Source organism: Dama dama, chromosome 30, assembly GCF_033118175.1.
Source record: "Dama dama isolate Ldn47 chromosome 30, ASM3311817v1, whole genome shotgun sequence".
In the NCBI taxonomy this organism is placed as follows: Eukaryota; Metazoa; Chordata; class Mammalia; order Artiodactyla; family Cervidae; genus Dama; species Dama dama.
The window spans coordinates 73,983,547-74,001,767 of record NC_083710.1 but is presented as its reverse complement, the minus strand read 5'-3'; the positions used below and the strand labels follow the sequence as shown (position 1 = coordinate 74,001,767).

The following is an 18,221-nucleotide window of genomic DNA, read 5'->3' as shown; positions in this document are numbered from 1 at the left end:
CGTCATTCCACTGAGGGAGATTGTTTTCAGAAATGGCATTGAGTTTCACAGAGAATGGTAAGATGAAAGGTTTAACTGTATTTTGGGAATTAAATAAGATTAGCGAATAAATGATGAGACCTAAACTTAAGTGATAGGAGAATACAATTGACAAAAAGAAAGGGAAAAAGGTAAATAATGTTAAATACTTTGTTACTGTCTCGGGTTGTAAAAAATCACTAAAGGTCTCCCCTGGGGTCTGTTCAATGCAGTCTGGACATCTGACTGCTCTTTTGTACTGTGAGGAAAAGACAGGGACAGATTTTCAAAGGTGTGGTGCTGAAAGCTCCAGACCTGCTTTGTGAGGAAATAGTAATTCTCCTCAAACAACAGCTTGAATATCATAGGTTGTATCAGATGTGTGTGTTCATGCTAAATTACTTCAGTCATATCCAGCTCTGCGGCCCTATGAACTATAGCCCACCAGAATCCTCTGTCCATGGGATTCTCCAGGCAAGAATACTGGAGTGGGTTGCCATTTCCTTCCCCAGGGGATCCTCCCAACCCAGGGATCAAACTCAAGTCTCTGTCTCCTGCATTGGCAGGTGGATACTTTACCACTAGCGCCACCTGGGAAACCCTGCATCAGGTGAACAGAATTTTACAATAATGTGGACAAGCAGAATTGCTTGTTTAATGGGCTTGTTTATTCCAGGTTCTTGTTCATGGGTGACTGTACATTTGCAGAAGTGATGTCAAGTTAGCAGGAATGAGCTAGATTTCTATTAAATGGTCTAGATACCATATACGGAGAAGGCAATGGCAACCCACTCCAGTACTCTTGCCTGGAAAATCCTATGGACGAAGGAGCCTGGTAGGCTGCGGTCCGTAGGGTTGCTACGGTTGGGCACAACTGAGCGACTTCACTTTCACTTTTAACTTTCCTGCATTGGAGAAGGAAATGGTAACCCACTCCAGTGTTCTTGCCTGGATAACCCCAGGGGCGGGGGAGACTGGTGGGCTGCTGTCTATGGGGTCGCACAGAGTCGGAGACGACTGAAGCGACTTAGCAGCAGCAGCAGCAGCAACAGCAGATACCATATAAGAAGGGAAAGCAAATGCAGAACAGTGAGAATAGTAGCTCCCATTAATTCAGAGTCCACGTGCAAATCATTTTTCTGCCTTTCACACATGCATGTGCACACACATAAAAAGGTTTATGAGTTATTCATTCTTTATGAGTATCTTCAATATTCCCATCTTCATTTTATAGTTAGTAAAACAGAGGCCTGGACAGATGAGACACCTCATCTCTACATTTGTAACTCAAGTTCAGATCCTTGGGACCAATGCTTTGCCTCAGTCTCATGGGGTGACTGGACCACTAATGTGGGCAGGGTTCACCCACATGGGGCATGTGTGCAGCACAGACTTTGGTGGAAGGGGCCCTGAGGACTGGGATGCACAGCAGTTCCTCTGTACGTGATGTGATGTCTATAAATATGGACTGCTCTCATGTTCTGCTGCATAGTTGGGACATGGAGTTGAATCATGATCAACTCGTGCCCATTATATAGATCCCTCGTGCCCATTCCCTAATTGGCAGGAAGGGAGGCCCAATGTGGAGAAGTAGCAGAGAGGAGAGCTCTGGCCCTGGCTTCATCACTTGCCTGCTGTCACTTTGGACACGTCCTGTTACCTGCCTGGACCTCTGACATTTCTGCAGCAAAATGAGGACATTGTGTCAGAGGGTTTTGTTGCTGCTCTGAAATGTCATCTGTGACTCTGATTAACAAGAGATTAGCAAGGTCTTTATGACATCTGGGAACCACTTAGTAATTTATGAGAGCATCTGCTTATCTCCTTTTGGATTCCAGGTATCAGTGGATGGACATAAGGCAGGTACAAGAAATAGTGGCGTCCTGGAGTTAGTCTGGTCATAGACACAGAGACGGCATGTCTGGTAGAAAAGGCTTGGCCTTTGGAGAGAAACAGTCCTGGGTAGTGACTCCAGGTGTTTGTCTCAGTTTCCGTTCTTATTAAATGGGGGAGGGGTGGGGTTACTGTAAAGATTACAGAAAATGCCTGTGAAATGTAAACAAACCAGGGTTTCAGTAAGTGGTGGCCATTGTTGATATTCTAACCTTTTTCTCTCCATCCATCTATCCATATAAATATAATAAAGATTTCTCCTTATTGTTCTCCTTACTCCCACCTTCCCCAAATGCTGGAGCAAAAGCCATAAAAAAGCAACATCTATTTATTTATTAAAATTTTATTTATTTTAATTGGTGGATGATTACAACATTGTGATGATTTTTGTCATACATCAACATGAATCGGTCACGGGTATTCATATGTCCCCCAATCCTGAAGCACCTCCCACCTCCCTACCCACCCTATCCCTCTGGGTTGTCCCAGAGTACGGACTTTGGGTGCCCTACTTCATGCATCAAACTTGCACTGGTCATCTGTTTTACATATGTTAATGTATATGTTTCAATGCTATTCTCTCAAATCATCCCATCTTCACCTTCTTCCACTGAGTCCAAAAGTCTGTTCTTTACATCAGTCTCCTTTGCTGCCTTGCATGTAAGATCATCACTACAGTCTTTCTAAAAGCAACTTTTTTTATATAACATATGTTAAAAACAACTAGATGTATTATACTAGATTTGATTGAGGTAATCATTTAAGTTCATTGAGCTGAAAACTTTTCTGTAACAAAATAGGGAGACATGAAGTAATCACACTGGCAATGTTGATTCAGGTTGATTAAAGCAACCCCAAGGTCTAGGAGTCAGAAGATTCAGGAATTGAGTCCCAGTTTCTCTGTTGATCAGGTGTGTGGTTTTGACTGTTTGGTCCGTACAAGCCTGTTACTTCATCTGTAAAACGGAGATAATAAGACTATTGATCTCATTAGGTTGTTTTGAGGATGAAATGTGGTTGTGATTTTAAAGCCCCTATTTGCTAGTGACATAACAAGCACTCTGTAAGTATTGGAATGGTTTTGAAAATAAATTAGTTTTTAATTATAAGCCCAGTCAGTTTCTGGTAAAATTACATCCATAAAATGTGACATGTAAGAAAGAAGTTATCTGAGTATTAACTTCCATTGTTTGAGTTGGTATTTCTATAGGTGCTCTATACATAGTACGTTACATAAATCAAAAATAACAATATTCTGTTACCATAATATAAGCAATACAGTGTGCAACATTTGTCTTCATGTTATCTTTAAGGCTTTTGAAAATGTTTAGTGAACACATATTTAAAGGTATCAAATTGATAAATTCTAGTTTAATATTTTTCCACATAGATCAATTACTTGGCCATAGGATAGTAAGTTTATTGATACTTACATGTCTAAGTATAGAGGCCTTCAAGTCTTGAATTACTTAAGTGTTGTCTTCATTTCAAACATACCTTCAGTCACCACCTGGACAGCATGATGTGAAAGAGCAGAAGGCTCTGAACTGACATGAGCTGGTTCAGATTCCAGCTCTTCTGTTTCACAGCTGACTGCCCTCAGACCAGTGATGTGACCTCACTCAGTTTCCTCATCTGTGAAATGGGGCCAATACTTACTGTGCAGGTTGCTGTGAGGATTAGAGATAATCAGCATCAGGTACCAGAACAAAGCTTGGTCCAGAGATCTTACCCCCCAGGAGCTGTGAGAAGCCATGTGCACGTGTACAAATAAATGATGGGGCAGAATAGGATGGGTCCTTCATGAGAGATGTAAACAGAACCCAGAAGGAAGAGAGATGAGTCCAGGATGGTTTCATGGCAGAGTGTGTTTGGGATGAGCCTGGAAAGATGGGTGCAATATTTACAGGCCGTGGGAGGAGGGGTGATTCCACATGGAAGAAAAGCTGTGAAGGAAGCAGGCTCCTACTGCTTGACTCTGGAACCCAGCCCTCCTCTGCCAGGGCCTCACGTCTGGCCCATGTTAACCGTTTCAGCAGTCTGCTCCGAGGTGTCTCTACTGTGAGTTTCTACCATCGCTGAAGAGCCCTTGATGTGCTTCTGGATGGATGGGATCAAACCAGCACTGCCATTTCCTAGTTTGCCTGTAGTGTGTGTGTTTGCTGTTCAGTGAGAATTGGCTAAATTTTTGGGCTTCCCTGGTGGCTCAGACAGTAAAGAATCTGTCTGCAATGCAGGAAGACCTGGGTGCACTCCCTGGGTTGGAAAGATCCCCTGGAGAAGAAAATGGCAACCCAGTCCAGTATTCTTGCCTGGAGAATTCCAGGGACAGAGGAGCCTGGTAGGCTATAGTCCATGGGATCACAGAATTTGACACGACTGAGTGACTAACACTTACTTACTTAACTTAGAGGTAACAAATATGAATAAGAACACTTTTCTGTCAGTGGAAGGAATGATAATATATGCTCAACTCAGGCTTTTCCCGTTTAATCTAATCAGAATGTGGTAGCTGAGAAATCAACTTGACTTGGTTTTACTTCAAACCCTCCAAAATGTTTTTCCCCTTGGTGGCTTGTTCATATATAATTTGCAGAGTCAACAACACACTCAAAGTGTTACTACCAGACTCAGAGGTAGTTTCTCATGTCCTGTAAAGAGAGGCCGTGAGTGCTTTTTCTAGAATGTGGTTAAGCTTGTTATATTACAATGTGGTGCTTTTTAAAGAAGAAAACCACTTGAACAACATGAAATCAAAGCATAAAAACTAAGCAGAACAGTTTGCAAGGAATGTGAACTGTGAAAGAGAGGCCAAGTAATTCTGTGTGTGTGCATGATGCTGAGAACTTAACACAAAGCTCATTTTTTTCAGTGAAAACCAAAAGCAAGAGATGGTATTAATTTCTGAGCCCAAGAAAGAATGTAAGGTAATTATAAATTATCACAACAGAGCATTTGCTGCCTTTCGTCAGATGTACCTCCATTAAGATTTGAGTGAATGGAGAACCTGTGTGTGTCTGTGTCTTTGTGGTTGTCAGGGAGGGTTATGATGGAGTCTCTTTCTTCCATGGTGGTCATGTGCTTTGTATGTTATGATTCACACTGTAAGCAGGGTCCTACTGTTGGCTTGACGAGAAAATAGGGATCAGTCACCAACAGCAAGTTATAATCAACTCATGTCCTTTTTTCATTTGTGGAGGTGTTCACATACTTCTTTAGATTCTCACAGCATCCTTGAGTTCAGTGATTCTGGTTTCTGCAGCACATTCTCTAGAAGAGGAAAATGAGACTCAGGGAGGTCAAATGACTTGTTTGTCATGGTGGCACCAGTGAGCTACTTGCTTTCTCCCCAGATTTGCTGCAGTAGAGACAGAGAAGTGAGGACTTCATCTGCAGAAAGGTACTGCTGTGCATCCTAGGTTGAGGCATGAGGGGTATAGTAGATAAAAACTCCAAACAAACTCTGTCTATGACAGAATGTGCCAATTGATAATTATAGGCAACCTAAGACTTCTAATATAATACCATGTTACTTAAGTCTAAGGCAGAAGAGCAAGAGATCAAATTCCCAACATACATTAGATCATAGAAAAAGGAAGAGAATTCCAGAAAAGCATCTACTTCTGCTTTATTGATATGATAAAGCCTTTCACTGTATGGATCACAGCAAAGGGTGGAAAATTCCTAAAAGAGATGGGAATACTAGACCACCTCACCTGCCACCTGCGTAACCTGTATGGAGGTCAAGAAGCAACAGTTAGAACCAGACATAGAATAATGGACTGATTATATATTGTCACCCTGCTTATTTAACTTATGTGCAGAGTTTACCATGTGAAATGCCAGGCTGGATGAAGCACAAGCTGGAATAAAGATTGCTGGGAGAAATAGCAATAACCTCAGATATGCCTATGACACCACCCTTATTGCAGAAATGGAAGGGGAACTAAAGAGCCTCTTGATGAAGGTGAAAGAGGAAAGTGAAAAACATGGCTTAAAACTCAGCATTCAAAAAAACTAAGATCATGGCATCTGGTCCCATCATTTCATGGCAGTAGATGGGGAAACAATGGAAACAGTAACAGACTTTATTTTCTTGGGCTCCAAAATCACTGAAGATGGTGACTGCAGTCATGAAATTAAAAACATTTGCTCCTTGGGAGAAAATCTATGACAAACCTAGATAGCATATTAAAAGGCAGAGACATTACTTTGCCAACAAAGGTCCATATAGTCAAAGCTGTGGTTTTTCTAGTAGTCCTGTATGAATGTGAGAGTTGGACTATAAGGAAAGCTGAGCACTGAAGAATTGATGCTTTTGAACTGTGGTGTTGGAGAAGATTCTTGAGAGGTCCTTGAACTGCAATGAGATCAAACCAGTCAATTGTAAAGGAAATCAACCCTGAATATTCACTGGTAAGACTGATGCTGAAGCTCCAATACTTTGACCACCTGATGGGAAGAACTGACTCATTACTAAAACCCTGATGTTAAAAAAGATTGAAGGCAGGAGGAGAAGAGGGTGACAGAGGATGAGAGGGTTGGATGGTATCCCTGACTCAGTGGACATGAGTTTGAACAAGCTCCAGGAGATGGTAAAGCACAAGGAAGCCTGGAGTGCTGCATTCCATGGGATCACGAAGAGTCAGACCCAAATGAGTGACTGTACAACTACTTAAGCCTGATTATCTTGTCACTTCGGGAATGTTCTTGTCATCTATTCTTTTCTTTCCCCATGGTCCTCTGGGGAAAATAGGCTGATTTTTCTGTTTACTTCTTAAATAATATTCAAACATAACTGTTTATTGATTCCCAGATCCTCAAGTTACAACTTCATTTCCTTCTTAACTTTGAGTTTTTCCTGCTTTCACAGATAAGCATCTACTTAGTCCCGCTGATCTGCTGGGTGTCCTTTGAGCACACTTTTTCTTTCCTTTTGGTTTTCTTGCCCACCTTGCTCTTTCTGCTCCCATTTCTTGTACAGACCTTGTCTGTCACTCAGTTTAAGTATCACTGTGAAGACTTAGGTCAGGTGTCATCCCTTCTCTGAAAGTGGGAAGCTGAGCCAGAGATCAGCAAAATGTCTTTTTAAGAGACATTCATTCCTTGATAAAAACAAGTTCTGTGCCTTCACCAGCCTGGGCCACCAGCTTTCACACCAGTGTCTATAGCACCGACCTTCACACCTGCATGTCCAGCTGCATTGTGACATCACTGATAGGTCTTCTCAGCTTGTCCACAGCTAAGTCTCCTAAATCTGCATCCACCACCTTCCCCAACTCAGTAGATGGAGACCCTGTCCTTCCCCTTCCTCATGCCACAAACACTGCAGTCTCCTCTTCTCTTGCAGTCCACACCCATCCTATCAGCAGGTCTTTCAGACTCCGCCTTCAACATGTACCTGGAGTGTGACCCCATAGCTCCATTCCCACTGCTCTCATTCTGGTCCTGACCACCATCATCTCTCACCTCGATTATTCCAGTAACCTCCTCAGTTGTATTCACCTCACCCTTCCCCACTTACTGTCTTTTTCTGTAAAGCACAGGAGCAATTCCTTAAAGCCTCAAACAGGTCTGCCCTCCCCCTCCTCCTGTTGCTGGAGTGACCCCAGGCTCCTCCTGTGTGAGGGAGTCTCAACCCTCACTCCCCTCATTCTTACTCGCTTCCACTCTCCTGGCCTCCTTGCTTGTCCTGACCCCCTTGGGCATCTCCCTGTGGCCCCTGCACCCACCCCTCCCTCTGTGTGGAGCAGCCTCTCCAGGTCTGCCTGAGACCCCCCTCCCTGCCAGATCTGCTCACACACCCTCTGAGCAGAGCCCTCCGACCCCAGTGTGGACTCACTTCCCTCCTTCACTCCTCCACCCCCCTGAGCCGGTTTCCTTTTCCTTCCTGTCCTCAGTACTTGTGCTCAGGTTAATTTTCCATATCGTTCATCTTCCATCATGGAAAGAAACTCTAGGAGCTTTATTTCCTCACAACTGAGTTCACTGTGCCCAGAGCAATGCCTGTCATATTAGTGAATATCTGTTAAAATGGTCAAATGCATACATGCTTTCCAAAACTACAGAATGAAAACAAAAAACATTGAACTTTTTTTTTTTAATGTTCAAGGTCACAGTTCAGTTCCTCTGACTTATACCCACTGCTCTGGCTTCCCAGGTGGCTCGGTGGTAAAGAATCCACCTGCCAGTGCAGGAGACACAGGAGACACGGATTCGATCCCTGGGTCAGGAAGGTCTCCTGGAGGAGGAAATAGCAAACCACTCCAGAGTTGTTGCCTGGAGAATCCCATGGACAGAGAAGCCTGAGAAACCCTAGTCCATGAGGTTACAAAGAGTTGAATATGACTTAGCTGAGCATGCATGCACCTTAATCAGATATTTGGATGAGGAACTAGTGCTAAAGTGTAAGATGGTAGTAGAACACATTTTTTTAAAATTTATTTTAATTGGAGGCTAATCACTTCACAATATTGTAGTGGTTTTTGCCATACATTGACATGAATCAGCCATGGGTGTACGTGTGTTCCCCATCCTGAACCCACCTCCCACCTCCCTCCCCATCCCATCCCTCAGGGTCATCCCAGTGCACCAGCTCTGAGTACTCTGTCTCATGCATCAAACCTGGACTGGCGATCTGTTTCACATATGATAATACACATGTTTCAATGCTATTCTCTCATATCATCCCACCCTACCATCTCCTACAGAGTCCAAAAGACTGTTCTATACATCTGTGTCTCTTTCGCTGTCTCGCATATAGGGTCATCATTACCATCTTTCTAAATTCCATATATATGCGTAGAACACATTTTATATCTTTTCTTTTCCCCCTTTTCTATTCGTATAGGATTTACAGCTTTTTAAGGAAAGAGATCTAACTGAGATAGTTAGAGGAGACAGAGGAACCCCTTTGAGTGCAGGACAGAAAGCCCAGATCAGCCTCGCCAGGTAAATGAGGTTTCAGTTGCCATCCTGCCCCTCCTCCTCTGCAGCTCCTAGTGGATGTGAGCACGCAGACCCCGCTCATCAGGTGGGCTGCGTCAAGCAAGGTCTTGGCCCTTTCTCTGGGCTTGTGGCCCTTTCCCTGGACTTGTAGAGTTGTTGGACACCATCATGATTCAGAGATGAAACCCAGGGAGTGCCCTCTCCTGACATCTCTCTATGTTTTCTAGAGCCATGTATCAGGATGCAGACATCTACCTCCTGGACGATCCGCTCAGTGCGTTGGATTCAGGAGCCAGCAGGCACTTGTTCGAACAGTGAGTCTGATCCTGTTTTTTATCATTTCTTCTTTCCAAGAGCCCTGTAGAGATGAGGGAAGAGAGCTCAGGAAGGTCTTTGTGCTCCAGGAGACTCAGATCCCTCTGGCCTAGTGTCCCTCCCTCCCCTCCCTTCCCTCCATGGAAGATCCATCATAGAGAAATGTTGCATCATGATGAGGTCAGGACAGGAAAATACAGCAGGTGCTTCAAGTGTGGAGGGGCCAGTGGGGTCCATGCCTTAGGGAGTGACAAATAGATGGCACTTTTCCTCCTGCTACTTGTAGGTGATAACCAGACACTCTGGGTGGGTCCAGACCCCAGGAATAAGAAAGATGATGTAGGGTTTTTAAATTAGAGAGTGAGACTCTATAACCTGGTACTTGGCTGCCAGTTTTTTCCTCCATCATTTGCTTAAGGCACGTTAGAAGCAAAGTTTTCGGTACTGACATAGGGCTTCCATGGAAAGACCTTGTTGGTTTATGCTTGTTATACTTTGGAAATAAAGTCTTTATGAGGTTTAGACTTAATGAATTAAAGACTTAATGAAGTTTAGAATTTGAGAATCATTTATTCCACATCTGAGTATGATTTCAATCATTTCATGTTATTTCATGGATGCTTACTAGAATTAATACTTAGACCTACAATGTAGTGTCACCTATAATCTGGCTTGAGTCTTGACTCTCATTCCTGTTTCTAAAATTTAGAACTTGTCAGTGGCTCCTGGTTGGCTACACAATGACTAAGATAGAACAACTCTGATTCTTTTCTGTGTATAATGTGTCCTAACACCCATTGACTGAGGCCTCTTATGGAGTTTTCTGCTGCTGCTGCTGCTAAGTTGCTTCAGTCGTGTCCGACTCTGTGCGACCTCATAGACGGCAGCCCATCAGGCTCCCCCATCCCTGGGATTCTCCAGGCAAGAGTACTGGAGTGGGTTGCCATTGCCTTCTCCCTTATGGAGTCTAGGCTGGCCTTTTTGAAAGCCTTGAGAGCTTGTTTTTTTTCCTAAAACAGCCTTCACATCTCCCCCACAGTCAGTCCACTTGCTGTGGTTCACTTTGTCAAAGCCAACGAGCCTTCCAGCTGCACTTATTAATGCCCTGTGTGCACTGAGATCAGTGCCCTTACAGATGTTACTGCACAAAACCTCTTAGTTTACAAAGAGGACAGTGAGCCAGGAGAGGCGAAGGATGCACACTGGGCAGAATAAGGGAGACTAGGACGCCCAGCTCTCATTCCTGCTTCTGAAGAACCTGTCTCTACGTGGAGCTTGTTAAAACAGATGCCTGGGGAAAGCTCAGCAGAGTCAGGGTTTAGAGTGTTTTAAAACAGGATAGTAAGTGCTGAATGTAAAGTGGAAGTGTCAGCTGGAGGCTTTCACTGAAGTTGGAAAGCTCCCTGTGCCCGGGGCTGGACGGACAGTGACCTGGGGGCCTGAAGGCTAGGCAGGTGTGTGGAGGCTGAGAAGAGGAGCGACGGCTCCTCTGGTTGCAGAGCCCGGCTCTGGTGCGCGGGCTCAGTAGCTGCGGTTCCTGGGCTCCAGAGCGCAGGCGCAGTAGCTGTGCTGCAGGGGCTGAGGTGCTTTGCGCCTGTGGGATCTTCCTGGACCAGGGAGGGATTCCGTGTGTCCTGCACTGGCAGGTAGATTCTTTGCCATGGAGCCACCAGGGAAGCCCCCATTTGTACATTTTTGCTTATATGTCTGTTGCCTTAGGAGACTGACCTAAGAAAACACTGGTATAATTTATGTCAGAGAATGTTTTGCCTATAATCTCTACTGGGAGTTTTATGGTGTCACGTCTTATGATTAAGTATTTAAGCCATTTTGAGATTATTTTTGTGTATGGTGATGGGATGTGTTCTAACTTCTTTGATTTACATGCTTGTGTCTCTGTTCTTGTGTCTTAGTCTCCTCTTCATCTAAGCATACCAGTCAGATTAGATTAGGTCCCGTATAATTAAGGGTAATGATTACTTTTTTAAAGCCCGTGACACCGAATTCTCAGGTACTGATGACTCAGGTGACCACATGTGAATCTGAAGGGACATGATTGATTTACAGCAAGTCCAGAATAGCAAAGTAGAGACTTCAGGAGAGTCAGCAAATGTGATAGGGAGGCCTGTGATTAGCTCTGGGCTCTGGACACTAGGAGCTGGCTAGGAGCTGGGATTCCACATCCACTAAGTGGGCATTGTTAGACTTTGGTGGAACCTGCTCTTGTATAAAACGTACTTAGTATTGGGGTGATAAAAGAGTTGTGGAGATGGATGGTGGTGATGGTTGTACATCAGTGTGAATGTACTTAATGCCACTGAGTTGTATGCCTAAAATGGGAGAAACAGTAAATGTCATGTTAGGTATATTGTAACACACATACAAATCTGAATAGTAGCACAGAATCTTTGAGAACAAGAGAGAACAGGGCAGATGACACATGGCATGGTCTCCAGCTCTCTGATCAGACCCTCCTTTCCCAGCCTCTCCTGTTCATGGTTTGATGAATTTTCCCTTAAAGAAGTGCCTCGTGTCTTGTCATGAGTTCAGTGACAGGAGCTCGTGCTGTGACAGGGATTCCCCACCCCCATACTCCTGGCATCATGAGTATCTCAGCCTCCTTGTTCCCAGCACCCCACCCTGAGCTCAGAAATGTGTGTTGCCCCATCTTGTGTGCATCTGCACAAGTTCTCCATCAGGGAAGGAACAGATCCTGCTGGTCATTGCATCCGTGTCACAGGCAGGGGAGAGCAAGGCATTTTGGTGCCAAGTACTGTGTGCTGATCGCAGAAGTTCTCCTGAGTTCTTTTTCAAACACTGGAGATATTTATAAAATTCTCTCAAATATTTTGAATATACAGCTTTGGATATATACTTGATAGAAGCAAGCTTAAGACTGTTGTTTGTATTCAGAACCACATTCTCTAGGGACACTTAAAGCAGAGAGCATGAAAGCAGTTTAGGAAACCACTCAGCAACAACTGGAGAGTGTTCTCAAGTCAGAGAATCAGATTGAACAATATGCTGTGAGATATGGTGGTCCTGTGGAAGCTTAGTCATGGGGAGGGTTTTGTATTACAAATGAATGACTCACACTTCACCTTGCCATTAACAGTTTCCTTCAGTCATGAATTTATATCCAAGGCCATTGAGGTTCATGACTTTGACAGCTTTATGCTGTGAACAAAGTGGATTCTATCAGCTACAGCCTGAACTGATGCAGCCTCACCTGTGTCCAGCCGTGGATCCCATCCTGCTTCAGCCCCACATCACTAGACCCCTGCCTCCTGCATCATCAGATCTTGGGGTCTGTCCTGATCAGACTCCCACGCTGCTGTCTTCGCTGCTCACCCTCCTGTTTACACAACTCACCCACCTGCCCCAGCCCTTCAAGGACACCTCCCCCCAACCCCCCCACCCCCACCACCACTCCACCACCACCGCATTCACAAAGCAGCTCCAGGTCCTCAAACAAACAGGCTTCCTCGCTGTCTGCTCCCATTAGCCTTTCCAATTTGTCCCCACACCCACTCGGCATCCAGCTGTGCTGGCTCTGTGGGGATCCTTTCATACCCCGGTCGGTCTGTCTGTACACACGGTCCCTCTGTCCCAGAGGCAGGGAACAGTGCGCCAGGACACAGAAGGAAGGTGGAAGACGGGACCTGCCATTCCCACCTACTCCTCCAGGAGGCGTCTGTGCCCTGTGTCTTCCCGCAGCCCTCAGTGGATACCCTTAACCATTTATGAGTCCTCCTGCCATCCATTGTAGCTCAGTTGGGAAAGAATCTGCCTGTGGGTTCGATTCCTGGATCGGGAAGATCCCCTGGAGAAGGAAATGGTAACCCACTCCAGTATTCTTGCCTGGAAAATCTCATGGACAGAGGAGCCTGGCGGGCTACAGTCCATGGGGTTGCAAGAATCAGACATAGCTTAGCCACTAAACCACCACCACCACCTGCCACCCATAAACTGTGAATGCAGGAAGTTGCCTCCGTCCAGCATATTCTGTCCCAGGAACCCTGCACCTGCTGTGCCTTCTTCCAGGATGTTTCCCCAGACATTCTCAGGCTACCATGTCTCCACATCTGAGACAGCAGCTCTCCTTCTTTTTCCTTCAGAGCACAGGTCACAGCCCAAAAGTGGATTTTCTATGCTTGTTCAGTGTGTCCTCTACACGGTGCAAAGTATTTTCTTCTATCTTGATGTGTGGGTGGATCCTCAGTACTTAGGACAGTTCCTGGCTCCTCAACAAACCTCTGCTGATTGAATGAATGGAGGTGGGGACTCTGTCTGTCTTGCATTGCCTCCACCATGGGATGTGTCCCCTCTTAATAGAGCCCTTATATAGGATTATATGTAGGATTATAGGATTAACACAGCCTTTATATTGGAATAAATGTTACACAAGTGGTTGCTGACTCAGTCATTACTATGGCATGACTTGGAAATCTTTAAAAGCTTGGAAAATAGTGTATTTTTCTAGTTATTTGGATACAAGCATCATTTAGGAAAGATTCAAAGCCATTAACTGATCTCTTCATTGTAATTATTTGTATACCTCATCTGTGATGCGATGTTAGGAAGAAAACATCTTAAAACTTTTGGGTTGGTTCATCTTGGACACAACACCCCCATTAGATTTGATTAACATCCACCTTTAGGGATTATTGGCAGGCAATTATAAATTAAGGAGAAACAATTCTGTTTTAGTACTAGTTTTTAGTACTAAGTTTGAAAAGGTGTTAGTCAAGAAACATAGGTATGAACGCTGAACTAACACATGTCAAAACGTAAAAATGAATCCTTTTGGACTTAGCGAAGGGATGGTGTATGTGTTTACATCCCAGGGTCTTGTTTCTGATCACAGACTCAGTCAGTGTCCAGAGTGTTTTCTTAAGAGTGTTTTCTTAAGTGTTTCCTTAAGAGTTTTCTGACCCGAGTCCAAAGCACATGACTGCTCATGGTTAGGGAGGAGTGGAAAAGAAAGCTGACATTTGCTGAGTAGATTGGTGGTTTGATTTCTCTGAACACATGGATGAGTTGTCATTGACGTTCTGAGATGAAGAAACTGAGGTTTCGGCGTTTGTCTGATGTCAGTCTTGTGAGAGGGACTGAGCTGCAGCCTGCTGCCTCCAGACTCTCCGTCTGACTCACTCACAGGCTAAGCTCTGGCCCAAGCTCCTGAGATTTGCTCTGCAAGGGCCTTGGGCTCCCAGAGTACCTACCTGGAGCCCTGCCTGTGGTCACCGGGGCCCCAGGCTCACCCACTTGCTTCCCTGGAGGGGTTGTGGACCCTGTGGGATGAGACTGGGGCTGAGTCCCTAGAGGTCTACATTTGAAATGGAGGAGTTGTTTTTTGTTTTTGTTTTTACTGTGAAAACAATTTAAGGTTGAACAGTAAGGGGTGTTGGAGAAGGCAATGGCAACCCACTCCAGTACCCTTGCCTGGAAAATCCCATGGATGGAGGCATCTGGTAGGCTGTGGTCCATAAGATCGCTAGGATTCGGACACAACTGAGCGACTTCACTTTCCCTTTTCACTTCCATGCATTGGAGAAGGAAATGGCAACCCACTCCAGTGTTCTTGCCTGGAGAATCCTAGGGACAGAAGAGCCTGGTGGGCTGCTGTCTACGGGGTCACACAGAGTCGGACATGACTGAAGTGACTTAGCAGCAGCAGCAGTGAGGGGTGTCTTGACTAAGAGAACTGGTGGATGCTCTGAGCCATTGGATGATTTCCACTGTGATTTGGGCTATTTGGATTCTGTTCTTTTACTTTCATATTTGGAAGGTGTTCATCTAAATAAAAGAAAACTTGCTTCCTGGATGGAACTGAGAATGTTGTAGTGACTGATAGAGGCCACTGTAGCATTCATTTTCTATCTAACATTCTTTGGGAATAAGTGTCTAGCAAATGCACTCTGGCAAAGATTACCAAGAATCTATTAATTTTTCATTGTGAATATTTACATCATTAATTATAAATAATCACCTAGAAAGCTGTCTACGAATGTACACATTTTTAAATGACATGGATCCTTCTTCTCCCATTCCCAAATAGTGATAAAATAGTGTTTTAGTTTAGTCAAGTTTTGAAACCTCAGTATTACTCAGTTGCTTTCCTTTATGAAACATGTAAATAATTGTTAAGCTGAGTTTTAGAGGGAAAAACTTAGCTGCTTTTGCCTCGTTCACTAGATTGGTTTTAATAATTTTTTATAGCACTAGATTCAAATTTGCTGCTGATAAATTTAAGAACCTAGTTGGATTAACTGATTTATGTTTATTTAATTTTTATTATTGATTTGGAATTTAAACTAAAGATCTTTCACTGCTGTGTGGTCTTTGTCTCACTGTTTTCAAAATATAGGTTTTCAGTTTGAGGCATTCCATTAATGTGCTTTTGCTTTCTGTACCTTTTACATTTGTAGGTGTATTTGTCAGGCCTTGAAGGAGTAGATCACAATCTTAGTCACTCATCAGTTGCAGTACCTAAAAGATGCAAGTCAGATTCTGATATTGAAAGATGTAAGTAATTTCTAGAAATCCATGGAATTGCAAGCACTCAGGTGTGTTGAAGGACAGAACTTTCTGCAGATCACTGTCTTTGGGTTCATGGTAAACACGCTCTTCTCCCTGAGTTTTTGCCCTGCTCTTCTCAGAGCTGGTGTTCATGCCTTGGAGGATGAACCTAAAGCCCTGTAAAATGTCACTATTACACTCTAAGCCATATACACCCTAAAATGTTTAAAAGTGCAGCCACAGGGTTATTGAATCATCACTGTTCTAATGAAATTTGTTAAGGGTAATTTTGCAGTTTTGTTTAGAACTTTTTACTTTCCTCTTCCATGACTTAAGTCAAAGTGTATTACTTAGAGATTCTAAGATCTGTTGGTATCCAGGTGATTGTTACACGTAGTTTGCCTGAAGAGCATCTTCCATTAGCACCAGCAGTGAGGTTGGGTAGCCGAGCACCTGGGTCAGAAATGCCCTCTCTGCTGGTGTCTCCAGTTGCTGGTCTCCCTGCCCAGGTCTCTATGTCCCCGATACATGTGGGAGCCTGTGCGGCAGGAGGACAAGGCCCTGCCTTCATGGGGCTCCTGTTCTTATGGGGAGGATGTGACAGAGAAGGTAACATCCTGGCCTCTCTGAGGAGTTGGTGCCTCACGGGGTCTGAGTGACATGAAGGTGGGGGCCACACAGTCACCTGGGGAAGGGGGTCTGAGGCAGGGGGTCTTGAGAAAGGAGCTGATCTGGCAGGTTGGAGGAACAGCAGGAAGACCAGCATTTCTGAGGACAGTGAGCAGGGGGACGGGAGGGAGCTGGTCTCCAGGTAGTGCGCAGGGTACCGGAAGTGGGATGGAAGTCTTGGATGGTCCAGAGCAGAGGAGGGATGTGGTCTGATGTGGTAGTTAAGATATTCCTCTGATAGTCACTGGAGGGGTGACAGAAGAAGCAGTTATAAGGCTTAGTAAAGCTGAGAAGACAGAAGTGTGGACTTAGGCTAGAGTATCAGTTTCTAGAGCTGCCATAACCAAGTACTGTAAACTGGGTGACTTAAAACAACAGAAGTTTTTAGTCTCTCTGTTCTGGAGGCTACAAGTTCCAAATCCAGGTGCTGGCAGGGCCATGCTCTCCCTGGAGGCTCCAGGGGAGAATCGTTCCTTCCAGCCTCTGGTGTTCACTGGCCTTCCTTGGTGTTTCTTGGCTTCCAGCTGCAGCACTGTGGTCTCTGCCTCTGATGTCACATGGCCGTTGTCCCCGTGTCTGTCTGGGTCTCTTCTTTTCTCATAGCAACATCAGTCTTACTGGCTTTAGGGTTACCCTGCTCCACTGTGAGCTCATCTTAACTGAATTACATCTGCAAAGACCCTGTAAACAAATAAGGTCATGTTCACAGCTGTCATGTTTGAACACATCTTTTTGAGGAGGGGGCACCATCCAACCCACAACTCCTAGCATGACCAGGGGTGGGATGGAGATTAGTGAGAAGTTTTCAGACTCGGTGGTCATTTGATGCTTCATTCCTTGGCTCATTTACCTCTGGGTCTCAGTACCTTTGTTGTTAGCCCCTGGCTGTTCCACAGGCCCTTGGTCAGATCCCTGACTTTTGAAATGAATCTGCTCCAAGAAAGATTATTAATATACAGAACCCCTGCCTCTCTAGAAGCAGTTCCATGTGTTAACTCCTCCCCACTCCTCTAGGAATGGAGGGAGGGTCTAAGGTTTCTCAAGCTTGAGAGCAGTTGATTTCACATGCAAAGGGGGTGATTATAGTGTGTAAACATCAGTGTTGACAGTGTTATGAGCACAAGATCAGTGGGCAGGAGAATAACCTATTTAGCCAGTCCCTAGATATTTTGGGGTCACCTTATTGCTTCCTTTGAGGACACTGCCCCCAATTTTAGTACTCACAAAGCAGCTATTTGTCCACTGGTGAGCACCCCTGCATGAGTTGGGTTCATCTTTACTGTTTGTCTGGTCCCTCTCTCACAGCAGATGGGGGATGGCTGTCCTTTCATCCCCCTGGAATTGTCAGTGCTTGACCGTTGAGTGAAATTGCTGTCTTTGTACTACCAGTCATTTCATTGTGCGTATTACAGATTTGATGTGGTGAGTGGTGATTTCATTAAAGAGGTGTGTGAATTTTGCCTCTCAAGTGGAACAAGACGCGATATATCCTGCTTAATTCTCTAGTTCTGCAGTATCTGATGGTATCCAAAGGCTTCCCGGCATTTCTCCCAGTGGACCATCTCAGGGGACAGAGTGAGAGGGGTCCTAGCGAGGGACCTGGGCCATCTCCCTCCACCTGAGCTGCCTTAACCAGAGTTGCTCTCATTTGATGTGTTTTTGCATCCTGAGATTTTTTTTTTTTCCCCTGATGTTTTATTTGCTACTGAATGAATCAGCTGAGTCTGGTTTCATGGGGTCAGAAAATAGTGAAACATCTACACATCATTTTATATGATTTTGTTAAGGGAGGGAAACTGCACAAGGATATGTCACATGTGTTCAAAGAAAATGATTTGACTGACTGTAACTTAAGC

At 44.6% G+C, this 18,221-nt stretch overlaps 1 protein-coding gene across 1 annotated transcript in view; it reads left to right on the top strand.

Moving 5' to 3' along the window:
• LOC133049365 (ATP-binding cassette sub-family C member 4-like) overlaps positions 1-18,221 on the top strand; it is a 153,225-nt gene that overhangs the window by 44,287 nt on the left and 90,717 nt on the right. The window contains 3 exon segments of the mRNA XM_061133340.1: positions 8,762-8,862; positions 9,087-9,173; positions 15,606-15,702. Coding sequence (XP_060989323.1) covers positions 8,762-8,862; positions 9,087-9,173; positions 15,606-15,702 — 285 coding nt within the window.